Raw genomic sequence first — 11326 nt, forward strand, 5'->3', positions numbered from 1 at the left:
GAACTCTGTGACTTGCTAATTTTCAATTTGTCAATAAGGCCTTGTCAACACTATTCGCCTTAGTTCTTCAGACTCCCTTTCTGAAAAGGTTACTTCAGGCACAGATTCAGTTCTGTAGATCTCCTTTCTGGGGAAAAGAGTGTTGCATGGATTAAAAACCTGTATCCTGCAGATGTGTGCATGGTGTGCTCCTGAATCAGTGATACAGTATATGTTTCAGTGGTGGAGTAGATCTACTTGTCATTGATGGTATTGGCCTGGAACAAGGATTTCTACCCCAAGAGCCAAGCATGCAGTGTTGCACCCGCAGCCTTAAACTGATATACTTTCCATGGTAAGACAAATTCAAAGAGACTTTCTTTGAAATAGAACTGTTGAGGTGGAGATACTGCCAAAGTTCACATCACTTGGCTTGGAAGAGAAAGACTTCCTGACATGTAATGTTCACTTTCAATAGAAAGGCAAATATAAACATCTTCATACATCTTTGGTTTGGAATTTAATCTGAACTAGAGAAGAATGTAACTACCCCCCGCTCCCACCCCCAACCACCCATGAGCAGCCAAGACCCTTCGTGGCATCTTATACCTAGGAAGCCAGCAAAAGTAGGGACTGAGTAGCTTGGAAAGCAAATGCTATTTTAAACCAACTGTGATTTATACAGAATAAATTGCATTTTAAAAAATGGTTAGCATGGTAGGTGTATTTTTAGGATGATTAATAGGTTTGCTCTCTAGCTGTTTTGAATTGTGTATTTTATTTTTGGTACAAATTCAGAAAATGTTACATCTTTTCTTAAATGTCCTTTATTTGTTTCTGCATGTTTGGTTCTGCAATAGGCTGTGCCTCTAGTAACATATTAACTTGCTTACTTAACACTATCATTTTGTAGTGCAGGACATCTTACAACTAGGTTATTTTCCAGAACATTTGGCACAGCTAAGGTATGAATGTTGAACTTCTTCCCACATAAAGAAAACAACGTCTTGCTTTCAAAGAGATCCTGAGCCATTAATAGCAACTTAAGGATTGATAGGAGGTCCAAATATTACAGCCCATTTGGCGATCATACTTTTCCTGTCAGATATATTTGTGCCTACAATGCATTTAACTGGCATTATTATATATTTGCAAATGAGATTTTATTTCAAGCTTAGATTACTTCTCAACCCCTAACGCCCAACGTACCGGAAAACATACAGAAAAGTCACTGTGACCAAGAATCTTAATACCTGCCATTTCTCAGGGAGTTCTTCCACGACAGATCACAAAAGAAAACAAAAATAACTACAACATCTCAGATTTTGATTAAAAAATTTATACTGAAATACCTCACAGGTCAAAATCACTGGTGTGAATAAAAATTCCCTATGCCTTATAGCAGAACTTTCCAAACTGTGTGTTGCGACACGTTAGTGTGTTGGCTGCTGTGTGTAGGTGTGTCGCTTGAATGCTCCCCATACTCTTCCCAGGGCTGGGAAGGGTTAATTTAACCTCCCGTTTGCTAGTAAAACTGAATTACTGTGATGTGAAATGATGCATGTCTAAAAAGTGTGTCACCAACATATTAAATTTGGAAAGCTCTGCCTTAGAGTTTTTGAGTTGTGCAACTCAAACTGGGTCTATTAGACCCAGCATCTTAAAGCAATGTGAACTAAAGTTGCTTATGGGGCCCCTCTGAGATTAGGGACCCTGAAACCTACGCTTCATAAGTTTCATAGTAGATCCACTTCTGGTCAAGCTATTGATTTCTGTAAGATTAATCAACTCTCACAGCACCAAGTAAAGTAAACTATGTTATCCACAACTGTAAATCCAAGGAACATTGTTACTCTACTATTTGAAGTAAAATAGACAATTGACTATCATCTAGGTTGGGGGTGCCTGGACCAGTTCACTCCCATGGAGATCACTCCATGGGCTGGATTGTGCCTGCGCAGATGCAATTTCCGGCGCCGCGGAAGTGAGTTCCAGCTCTGCGCTGTGCCAGTTCAGCGCAGTGCATGGAGACTCACCGAGCGGGCAGATCGGTTCGGGGGCATCTCATGGGCCGTTTAAACAATCCGCATGGGCCGCAGGTTGCTGACCCCTGATCTAGGTTCTTGGAGTGTTCGGTACCTAGCAAACAACAGGAAAACTTCACCAGCTATTACTTACTGCAGGCAGCCAGTGTGCATTTCTCATATAGCCATCCTTCACTTTTTCAGCATCCCAGCTTCTGGCTGAGAATCCCTTCCTGCAGGTGCTGCTTCTGTGAGACTGACGTTGCTAATTAGCAGTAGTCTGCGTAGGCAGGTGAATTTGTTGTAACAACGGCTGGCATCAACCCTCAGCAAAGCTGGAACAAACCTATAGTAAAATTACAAGCAGCATGGCTATAAATGTTTGCTCTCCTCAAATGGGTGCAAACAATTCAGGCTTATTCCAGAAACAGTCCTGGGTCTGTAATGCAAGGCATTCTCTTACACTGGTTATTGGATAGGTTATTATAGCATTTTTATTGTCTGATTTTTCCCCCCATGTTGTTTCAGTGCACTTTTAAAATATTAATATATTACTTCTGATACGTTATTGTGAGCTGCATTGGACTTCCTTTTGGGATGAAAGGCAGCATACATAATCTGCAATGAAATTGAAATGAAATAGCTTCTGCTATAGTCCTCAAATATAAACAACAGCAACATTTGCTTTGCTCTACTAATGGTCTTTTCATTTTATTCTTTCCTTTACTCTCTGCTGGTCCAAGACAGACAGCAAAAGTAACATGTTTACTCTTACTACTCAAAATCAAATCCTTTGTGTGTTTGTCAGAAGCTTGTATGTCTTCTTCCTCACTCATAATTTCTGGGGCAACTACCATACCTGTGTTAAAAGTAGCAGAGGAAGGAAAAGTCTTGTGATTTTCGCACTCCAGAAAGGTGAGAGTGGGGACTTGAGCAACGGGGCCTTGATATCAGTGGCCCCACCGTGACTATGGAATTCTCTCCCACACAGATGTAATGTGCAGATGGCTTTTTCTTTGCAGAGTGGCCGTTAATGGCGCCTATATTTCATACAGCTTTTCAGTAAAAAAATGCTGCAGTCCTTTAAGGTTTTAATCAGCTGCAAGGTCATTAAGGATTAACGTGTCTTAAATGGTATTACAGTGGTACCTCGGGTTACATATGCTTCAGGTTACATACGCTTCAGGTTTAGACTCCGCTAACCCAGAAATAGTGCTTCAGGTTAAGAACTTTGCTTCAGGATGAGAACAGAAATCGTGCTCCGGCGGCGCGGCAGCAGCAGGAGGCCCCATTAGCTAAAGTGGTGCTTCTGGTTAAGAACAGTTTCAGGTTAAGTATGGACCTCCGGAACAAATTAAGTACTTAACCTGAGGTACCACTGTATGTTGAGTTGAATCAGTCCTCTTTTAGTATGGCTGGTTTTATGGTTCTTATATTTTGGTACAGCTTGGGGATTTTGTAATATATTTGTTGTTGCTTTGCATTTTCATATGGAAGTCGTCCTCGGAAACTAGACTTAAAACTCTTTTAAATAAATAAAACAAAAGGCCAAGTAGAGGGTAAGAACTTCTAAAATACTTATGTGCATGTACATATGTCCAGCAGTGGCAGGCTAATATGGAACATTGTTAAGTATACAGAGCACAGTAAGGGAAAGGAGAATGTTAGGCGCTTTGAGACTCATTAGGGTAGTGATAAAGCGGGATATCAAATCTAAACTCTTCTTCTTCTTCTTCTTCTTCTTCTTCTTCTTCTTCTTCTTCTTCTTCTTCACATGCCATTTCCTCCCTGCAACTATGGGGTGCCCAATGATCGTATGAGTGGGTGAGATATTTGTGAACCCAAATCCATCAAGGTGAACTTGCCAGGAAGTTGATGCTGTAATGTTCAGTGATAGTGCAAAAAACCATTCCTTAAAGTATAAGCGATTTCTGCTATGCAGCAATGAAGTGGAAGGGAGAGTCAACATTCTTATGAGAGGGCAGTCTTGTTTTGGATATCACAACACAAAAGGCCTCTCTTTTCATCTGACATACCTCAGGTGGCAGGTAGGTCTGATGACAGCAGGTTCATGTTTAGCTTCCCTCATGTCCCCAAGATGGGGCGTGGGGGGGGGGACACATTCAGATTTTCACATGGCAGATTTGCTATACGCCCTGTTTTTTAGAAAATAGTTTTTATTAAAGTTTTTTGTGTTACACGAGAAACAGGGAAAGGTACACATATTGTTTCCACTTTCAATTCATAGACAGTTTGTTTATATTTAGTGAGAGACACTTTTGTCATAGATATCTTGCATTTAGGAGGAAAGAGAGATGGGATATTGTTCTTTCATTTTATTGCCTATTATTAGTGTTGGTGTTTGCGTCAGCATCACATAGGTAGGTCCTTTATGGTTTTATTTATTTTTATAGATAATTTGAGAGGTTCGGGTGTCCTGAGCCTGGTTGGTTTCATTCAGTTAATTGCAGTGTGGCTTGTTTGTTGGGTCAGGTTAGCCATAATGATTTGTAAGCTGACTAGGTCATTTTCCTGTTGTGCATGAGATAAAGGGGAACCATACCAGGGTGAAGGAGTCCTCCTCTGCTTGTTCCTGTGCTATTTTGAGTTTGTTGGTTAACTTTCCTAGTAGGGCAGTTTCCCTTTACATTTTCATACCAGTGGTATGTTCCCTCCTGATAGGTCTTTTTAGTGTCTGCAGGTACTCAGGTGGCACTGTGGTCTAAACCACTGAGCCTCTTGGGCTTGCTGATCAGAAGGTCGGTGGTTCGAATCCCTGTGACGGAGTGAGCTCCTGTTGCTCGGTCCCAGCTCCTGCCAACCTAGCAGTTTGAAAGCACGCCAGTGCAAGTAGATAAATAGGTACACTGTGGTGGGAAGGTAAATGGCGTTTCCGTGACAGTGTTCTGTTGTGCCAGAAGCGGTTTAGTCATGCTGGCCACATGGCCTGGAAAGCTGCCTGTGGACAAACGCTGGCTCCCTCAGTGGTCATCTTTGATTGGACGTAACCATCCAGGTATTTTACCTTTACTTTTTACCCCAGTGTCTGGTTAACGTTTGTTCTAGCTGATGCAAGTAAGTGATTTATGAGTTCCTTGTCATGTTCGCGTGTGTGTTGTTGTCGTGGAAGATATTTAATAGGGCTAGTTCTGGAGTTGCTTCTATTACCTGTTTTGTTATTTTGGAAATTTCCTGCAGCACTGAAATCCCAAAGGACTGACCTTTGGGACATCCCACTTGCTATCCTTGCTATACATCCTTTTAAAGCTAGGTATTGTACCTGTAATCCCACTGAGGTGAAAATGGTTGTGCATGTCTTAGGTAAGAAAATATATAATCTTGCCTTCTTGTAAAACAGTTTTCAGGTGGTTCTTTGAAACCCCTGTTGAGAATTTTTCTTGGTGGTGCCAATATTTTAAAACATTAGCATCTCTCTCAGATCTATTACGATTGTCAGTTCTTTAGTCTTTTTTACCAAGCCCGTGATTTTGTATTAATGGTTAGTTGACTGCAATAAACATTCCTGCACTACACAGGAGTAGTACGCACTTCCCCTGCCCCCAACACAAAGACTTGCCTGCATATTGGAAAGTGGCAGGTGCAAGCAGTAAAAAAAGAGGGCACCATTTCTTTCCAATTGGTTACATCTTCAACCTGTACCCAGATTAGCAGAGCAGAGTTAATATTACCATACTCCACACAATCGTTTGTGAAGCCTCCATTTCATTTATGATAAAGATGTTATATTTTAAGAAACTATTAATTAAGCCCATCTGATTAGTGCCATATGGAGTGTGTTTTTTGTAATGGACACCAAGGCTACAGGCATGAGACTGTACTCTAGTAAAAGTCACATATAAATAGGAAGCATTACTGATTTTTTGATGTTTTTTAAAGACTTAAATGAGTTTGTGCATTGAGGAAATGTGGTAAACTGGAAGACTGGCAGGCTTCCATCACAAGGCAGTGTTCACTACATGACCCCACCCACTGATTTGATAAGAGACCTTTCTCTAAGGCATGGAACAGATGATACATCATTCTTTTCCTCTTCCCCCTTCTTCTATTGCCATTTTGCAGCAGCTTCTAAACTAGAAAACAGAGTTCAGGGCAGAAAGAAATCTATCTTTTATACAGCCTTTCTGGTAGGTTAGCAGAAACAGACAGTTGCAGGTTGCCATCTTGTAGATACCATTTGTCATCCGTGTTCCCTTAGTAGAACAATAAATTATTTTTAAAGATCAAGAAGTCTCATTAAAATAAAGCCTTTCAGTGGAATAGTTTATGCTTACGTTTACAGTGTAAGACCAACAGAGTTCAATGGGAGTTACTCCCTGGTAAGAGTGCATAGCATTGCAGCCTTAGGCCCATTCTTTGCTAGTGATATATGTGCATTCATAACATTTTCGTAGTAAACTCTTTCAACTCCAGCAACCCTACATACATAGTTTAAATAAAACATCTCTATATGAAGTTGAAGCTGTTCAGTGGAGCATGACAGACGTATTAGAATGGCACTGTCATAGTGTGGAGTGCAGTTCATAAGCAGCTGGTGAATCTAAAGGCCAGGCCCTCCCTGACTTGCTGCAAGGTGGTAGCTATATTGATTTCTCTGGAATTTTTGTTTGAAAAGTGTCCATTTATGATGTCTCTTCAATAAGATGCCTTGCAGAGAAATTTATGGGGGGGGGGCATGTTTCTTGTACCACATGCAGAATGGATGAGAAATAAAACTGAGCCTTGGTTATAAATGTAAGGGTGTCCTAAATGTCTTAGGTTGCATTACTGAAGGTTGTCTTTAAAGCCCTATCATTTAAACGGAATTGTCTTGCTTTTTGTCTTGAGAACTCTTGAAAGCCTTGCTGCTTGAACTGTGCTAACAATCGTTTATCAGCAATCATTCACACTGTAAGTTATTGCTGTTTGGGGCCAATTCAAATGTTAACACTTTTCAAGTGGAGAATGTAAAAAGAAAAGAAAAATTCTGTGATACTGTAATGGTCATATTGCATCACCTAGAAGACAACCTGACTGCAAATAGCATACTGGGCTCAAAACACCGTCTAGAAGCCCAGCCCCCCATTGAATTTAGCACTCTACATGAATTTTGGAACACTCATGGGGTAGTAAGCAGCATACAGGCTAGACCTAACACCAGATGGGGCCCAGGATGCCGTTTCAGTAGTGGGTGAGCAGTGGTACTACTTTTGATGGGAGTCAAGCCCTACCACCATCTTAATTTACACAGAATGCAATCTCATTCGAAAGAAACACTGTTACCCACCCAGTGTTAAAATATCTCCCAGGAGGCCAAGCGAAGATGACAGTGAGTTGTGCTACTGTCACTCCTGTGGCCACATGGGGGTACATCAGTAACACTATGACAAACATTCCCTGAATACCTGGTGATATAATATTTGTATTTCTGTTTTCCAACAACAAATGTTGAGCTCAAGGCAACTCACAATAATAATAATAATAATAAATTTTATTTATATCCCACCCTCCCCAGCCGAAGCTGGGCTCAGGGCGGCTAACAACAATAAAACAATACAAAAGTACAGCATAAACAACACTCTAAAATCATTCATTATAAAATTAATTAATTCAAGCCACTGGCAACCATTGGGCCAGAGCTCCGCGAAGATTGCCGAGGGAGGGAGTCAGGCTGTGCCCTGGCCAAAGGCCTGGTGGAACAGCTCTGTCTTGCAGGCCCTGCGGAAAGATGTCAAGTCCCGCAGGGCCCTGGTCTCTTGTGACAGAGTGTTCCACCAGATCGGAGCCGCAGCCGAGAAAGCCCTGGCTCTAGTTGAGGCCAGCCTAACCTCTCTGAGGCCTGGGACCTTCAAGATGTTTTTATTTGAAGACCGTAAGTTCCTCTGTGGGACATACCAGGAGAGGCGGTCCCATAGGTTAAAACCAGCACCTTAAACCTGATCCTGTACTCCACCGGGAGCCAGTGCAGCTGGTATAGCACCGGGTGTATGTGATCTCGCAGCGAAGACCTCGTAAGGAGTCTCACTTCAGCATTCTGCACCTGCTGGAGTTTCTGGGTCAGTCTCAAGGGCAGCCCCACATAGAGCGAGTTACAATAATCCAGTCTGGAGGTGACCGTCGCGTGGATCACAGTGGCTAGGTCAGGGCGAGAGAGATAAGGAGCCAACTGCTTAGCTTGGCGGAGATGGAAAAATGCCGCCTTTGTTATAGCTGCAATCTGCGCCTCCATGGAGAGGGAGGTGTCGAAGATTACACCCAAACTCTTAACGGACGGTGCTGGCACTAATTGCGCCCCCGCAAGAGATGGGAGTTGCCCCCCCAATCCCATATCGCCCCGTCCCAGCCACAGGACCATACCAAAAGCACTGTGGGGGAAACCATTGTAAATACTGTAATATCAAACACAGATAACATACAAATAACTCCAACAATGAATTCATCAAAACAATTACAATTCCATACCTCACAAGTATCTTGGTAAAAACCAGGACTCCCGTTTTTTCATGTGAAAGAGTATGACAGCCATTTCAGGTGCTGCAATCTCACCCTGAAAAAAAAGTGTTTCTTTTCGGTTCTGTGAGTCACATAACTCATGCAGGAGCACATCTGAGAAGATGTACATCCTGGTTTTCGGACCCAACTTATTGCAGCTCTGTGCTGGGTAGCATCCCCCTCGGCAGTAAGATATTTCGTCATGTTAAAACTATTTGCCCTGCAGCTCCCACTCCACTTGATCTGGGTGCAGGGCTGGGCCCAGTCCACCTACAGCTTCAGGCTCTCTATGAAAGGTGGCCCAGCAGAGGCGAATACCAGGGACATGAAGAAGTGGCTCTGGATTAAAGCTCTGGCTTGATGTTGGTTATAAACCAGCATGTGGTCATAAGTCATGTCTAGACAATTGCCTACCGTATTTTTCACTCCATAAGACACACTTTTTTCCTCCTAAAAAGTAAGGGGAAATGTCTGTGTGTCTTATGGAGTGAATGCACTGGGCGGCAGGCGGATCCCTCGGCTACCGCTGCAGCCGCGAGCTGAGGGATGCCTCCGCTGCTGGAGCCATGGCTCCCATCTGTCACTCGCTGTGAAGCCAGCAGAGCAAGAGCAGCTGTGCTGCTATCGCTCTTGCTCTGCTGGCTTCTCAGCGAAGCGGGAGGAGGGACGGACGGGAGCAAGCAAAGCGAGAGCCGCTTACATGGCTTCTCTCCCGCTTTGGGCAGCTCTCACTTTGCTTGCCCATCCCTCCACCGGCCTCGCAGCAAAGCACCTGTTGTGGTGTCTCCTCCTCTTTTACAGTGAGGCGGGAGAAGGGATGGGCAAGCAAAGTGAGAGCTACGCAAAGCGGGAGAGAAGCCATGTAAGCCTCTCTAGCTTGGCTTGCTTTTACATGCTCTGTACAGAATATTTTTTTTCTTGCTTTCCCCCTCTAAAAACTAGGTGTGTCTTACGGAGTGAAAAATACGGTAATATTACAGTGATCTGCTCCCACAAGAGAAAGAACATGAAGGACATTAAGGAGAAGAAATGTGTTTCAACATACCACCAAGGAGAATACGAAGAAAGGGCTCCAGTGCCTGTTAAGAGGAAATAATATAGAGTTTATCCACTATCTTGGATCCAAAAATATCATTTCCACCATAAGATGGACCTTTTTCATCATATTGCCAACATTTCAATTTTTTTTCTCACTTCTATTTCATTCTCTCTAATAATTAAATCAAGATTTTAGTTATAATTGAAGCACCACTGAAAAATGAGAGTGCCACTGCATTTTCTGTTTAGTGAAGTTTTTTTTTCCTTTTAGTTGAATTCATTTTTTAACCAATTCCTTTCTTTTTTTGCCACCAGGATAGCAGCCAAGGAGAACGTGAATCTTATGTCACAGCAGAGTTTGGGGATTGTTTTTGGACCGACGCTCCTTCGGCCTGAAAAAGAGACAGGCTCCATGGCAGTGAACATGCTATACCAAAACCAGATTGTTGAGCTAATGTTAAGCGAGTACACCAAGATCTTCAACTGCGAGAAAGACTGACAGACAGGGAGTGTTACTGAATATATTCACATCTGTCTTTGAATCTAATATTTTTACATTTCTGTAAACATCTTTCTGAAACATTTCTTCTCCCCTCAAGTGACAGATGCCTCGTTTTGTGAAAACTTAATGACAATTTTGTCTTTAAATTTCCAAACATTGGAATAAAAATACATTGTCAATATTTGCTTATATGTACTCAGCATTAACCCTTTGAATGAATCATTCTCTGCCAGCATTCCGCCCCCAGGGCTTTGCCATTTTGCATGCCTTCATTTTACAGCTGGGATTTGACAATTTCGCCAAATCCAGATGAAAGATAGCTTAGAGGCATATGCAATGGCACTCCCAGACAAGCAGGGTTGGAGGTTAATGGGTTTAAATTGGCTTTTGGAACAATTAAATTGGTGTAGTGATGCAGTCTATCACTTAACAGGTACGTACACTCAAAATAATTTTGTGTGGAAAATAATCACGTCGAATGATGAAACGCTACAGGTTCAAAAAATGGTTATAGATTTTCACACAGGCCTATAACAAAAACTCAGCCTAAATCATCATAGGTTGGGGTGGTGTAAATGTTTCATTTGCAAGCTTAAGAATGAAATTAATCCCTGAGCCTCATTGTTTCAAATGCAACAGCAGCAGTGCATCAAGTTACCCAATTGCTCATTTTGAATGCAACATCCATTTTGAATTTTCCAACACTTTATCCGACTTTGCTCTTTCCCCAGCTATGTCATGTTTTGTAGAAATTTTTATTATGCTCCCGAAGATGCTTTATTGGTGAACTGCATTAAATTCATCTAGAAAGAACTTTTTTAAAAGCCTTTTCATATGCCCTTAGGATTACTTGGCTAGACTTGAATCAATTTATACATTTGATGGTTAGTTTCAGTTGTCATGGATAAACAAAAGGGTAACTGTCTAGAATATATCAAATATTGTTTTATTCTGAAATGTATGTTTCCAGCTATACACATCCCCTACCCTGTTTTGTAAAAGTATTCCGCTGATAAAATGTAGACTTATGTTTGACAGCTTTTTAATCAAGTTCAAAGAGAATAAATAAAACTAATCCAGTGTGGTAAAAGAGTCCGCCTGGCTATCGATTTGTTCATAAAATGAAAAATAAACCATGTAAATAAAATGTGTGAAAATGCAGATCTAGAAGCAAGTATTTTGAGCAATTAACGCCCCCCCCCCCAATATAGGATTAATGCATAAATCTGCTGTGTATGAGAGATATGTCTCAAGTATCAAATCTAATAGTCAGGAATTACAATGTCATTGTTCA

At 41.7% G+C, this 11326-nt stretch overlaps 1 protein-coding gene across 15 annotated transcripts in view; it reads left to right on the forward strand.

The window, feature by feature from the left end:
- Positions 1 to 11122, forward strand: part of ARHGAP15 (Rho GTPase activating protein 15) — a 379294-nt gene extending 368172 nt beyond the window's left edge. For all 15 annotated transcript variants that reach the window (XM_081008190.1, XM_081008185.1, XM_081008181.1 and 12 more), the window contains one exon: positions 9846 to 11122. In XM_081008190.1, coding sequence (XP_080864316.1) covers positions 9846 to 10029 — 184 coding nt within the window. In that variant the 3' untranslated portion in view covers positions 10030 to 11122. The remainder of the gene's footprint in view (positions 1 to 9845) is intronic.
- Positions 11123 to 11326: the final 204 nt, after the last annotated feature.

The sequence above is a fragment of the Podarcis pityusensis genome (assembly GCF_964106645.2).
Source record: "Podarcis pityusensis genome assembly, chromosome: 1".
Taxonomy (NCBI): Eukaryota; Metazoa; Chordata; class Lepidosauria; order Squamata; family Lacertidae; genus Podarcis; species Podarcis pityusensis.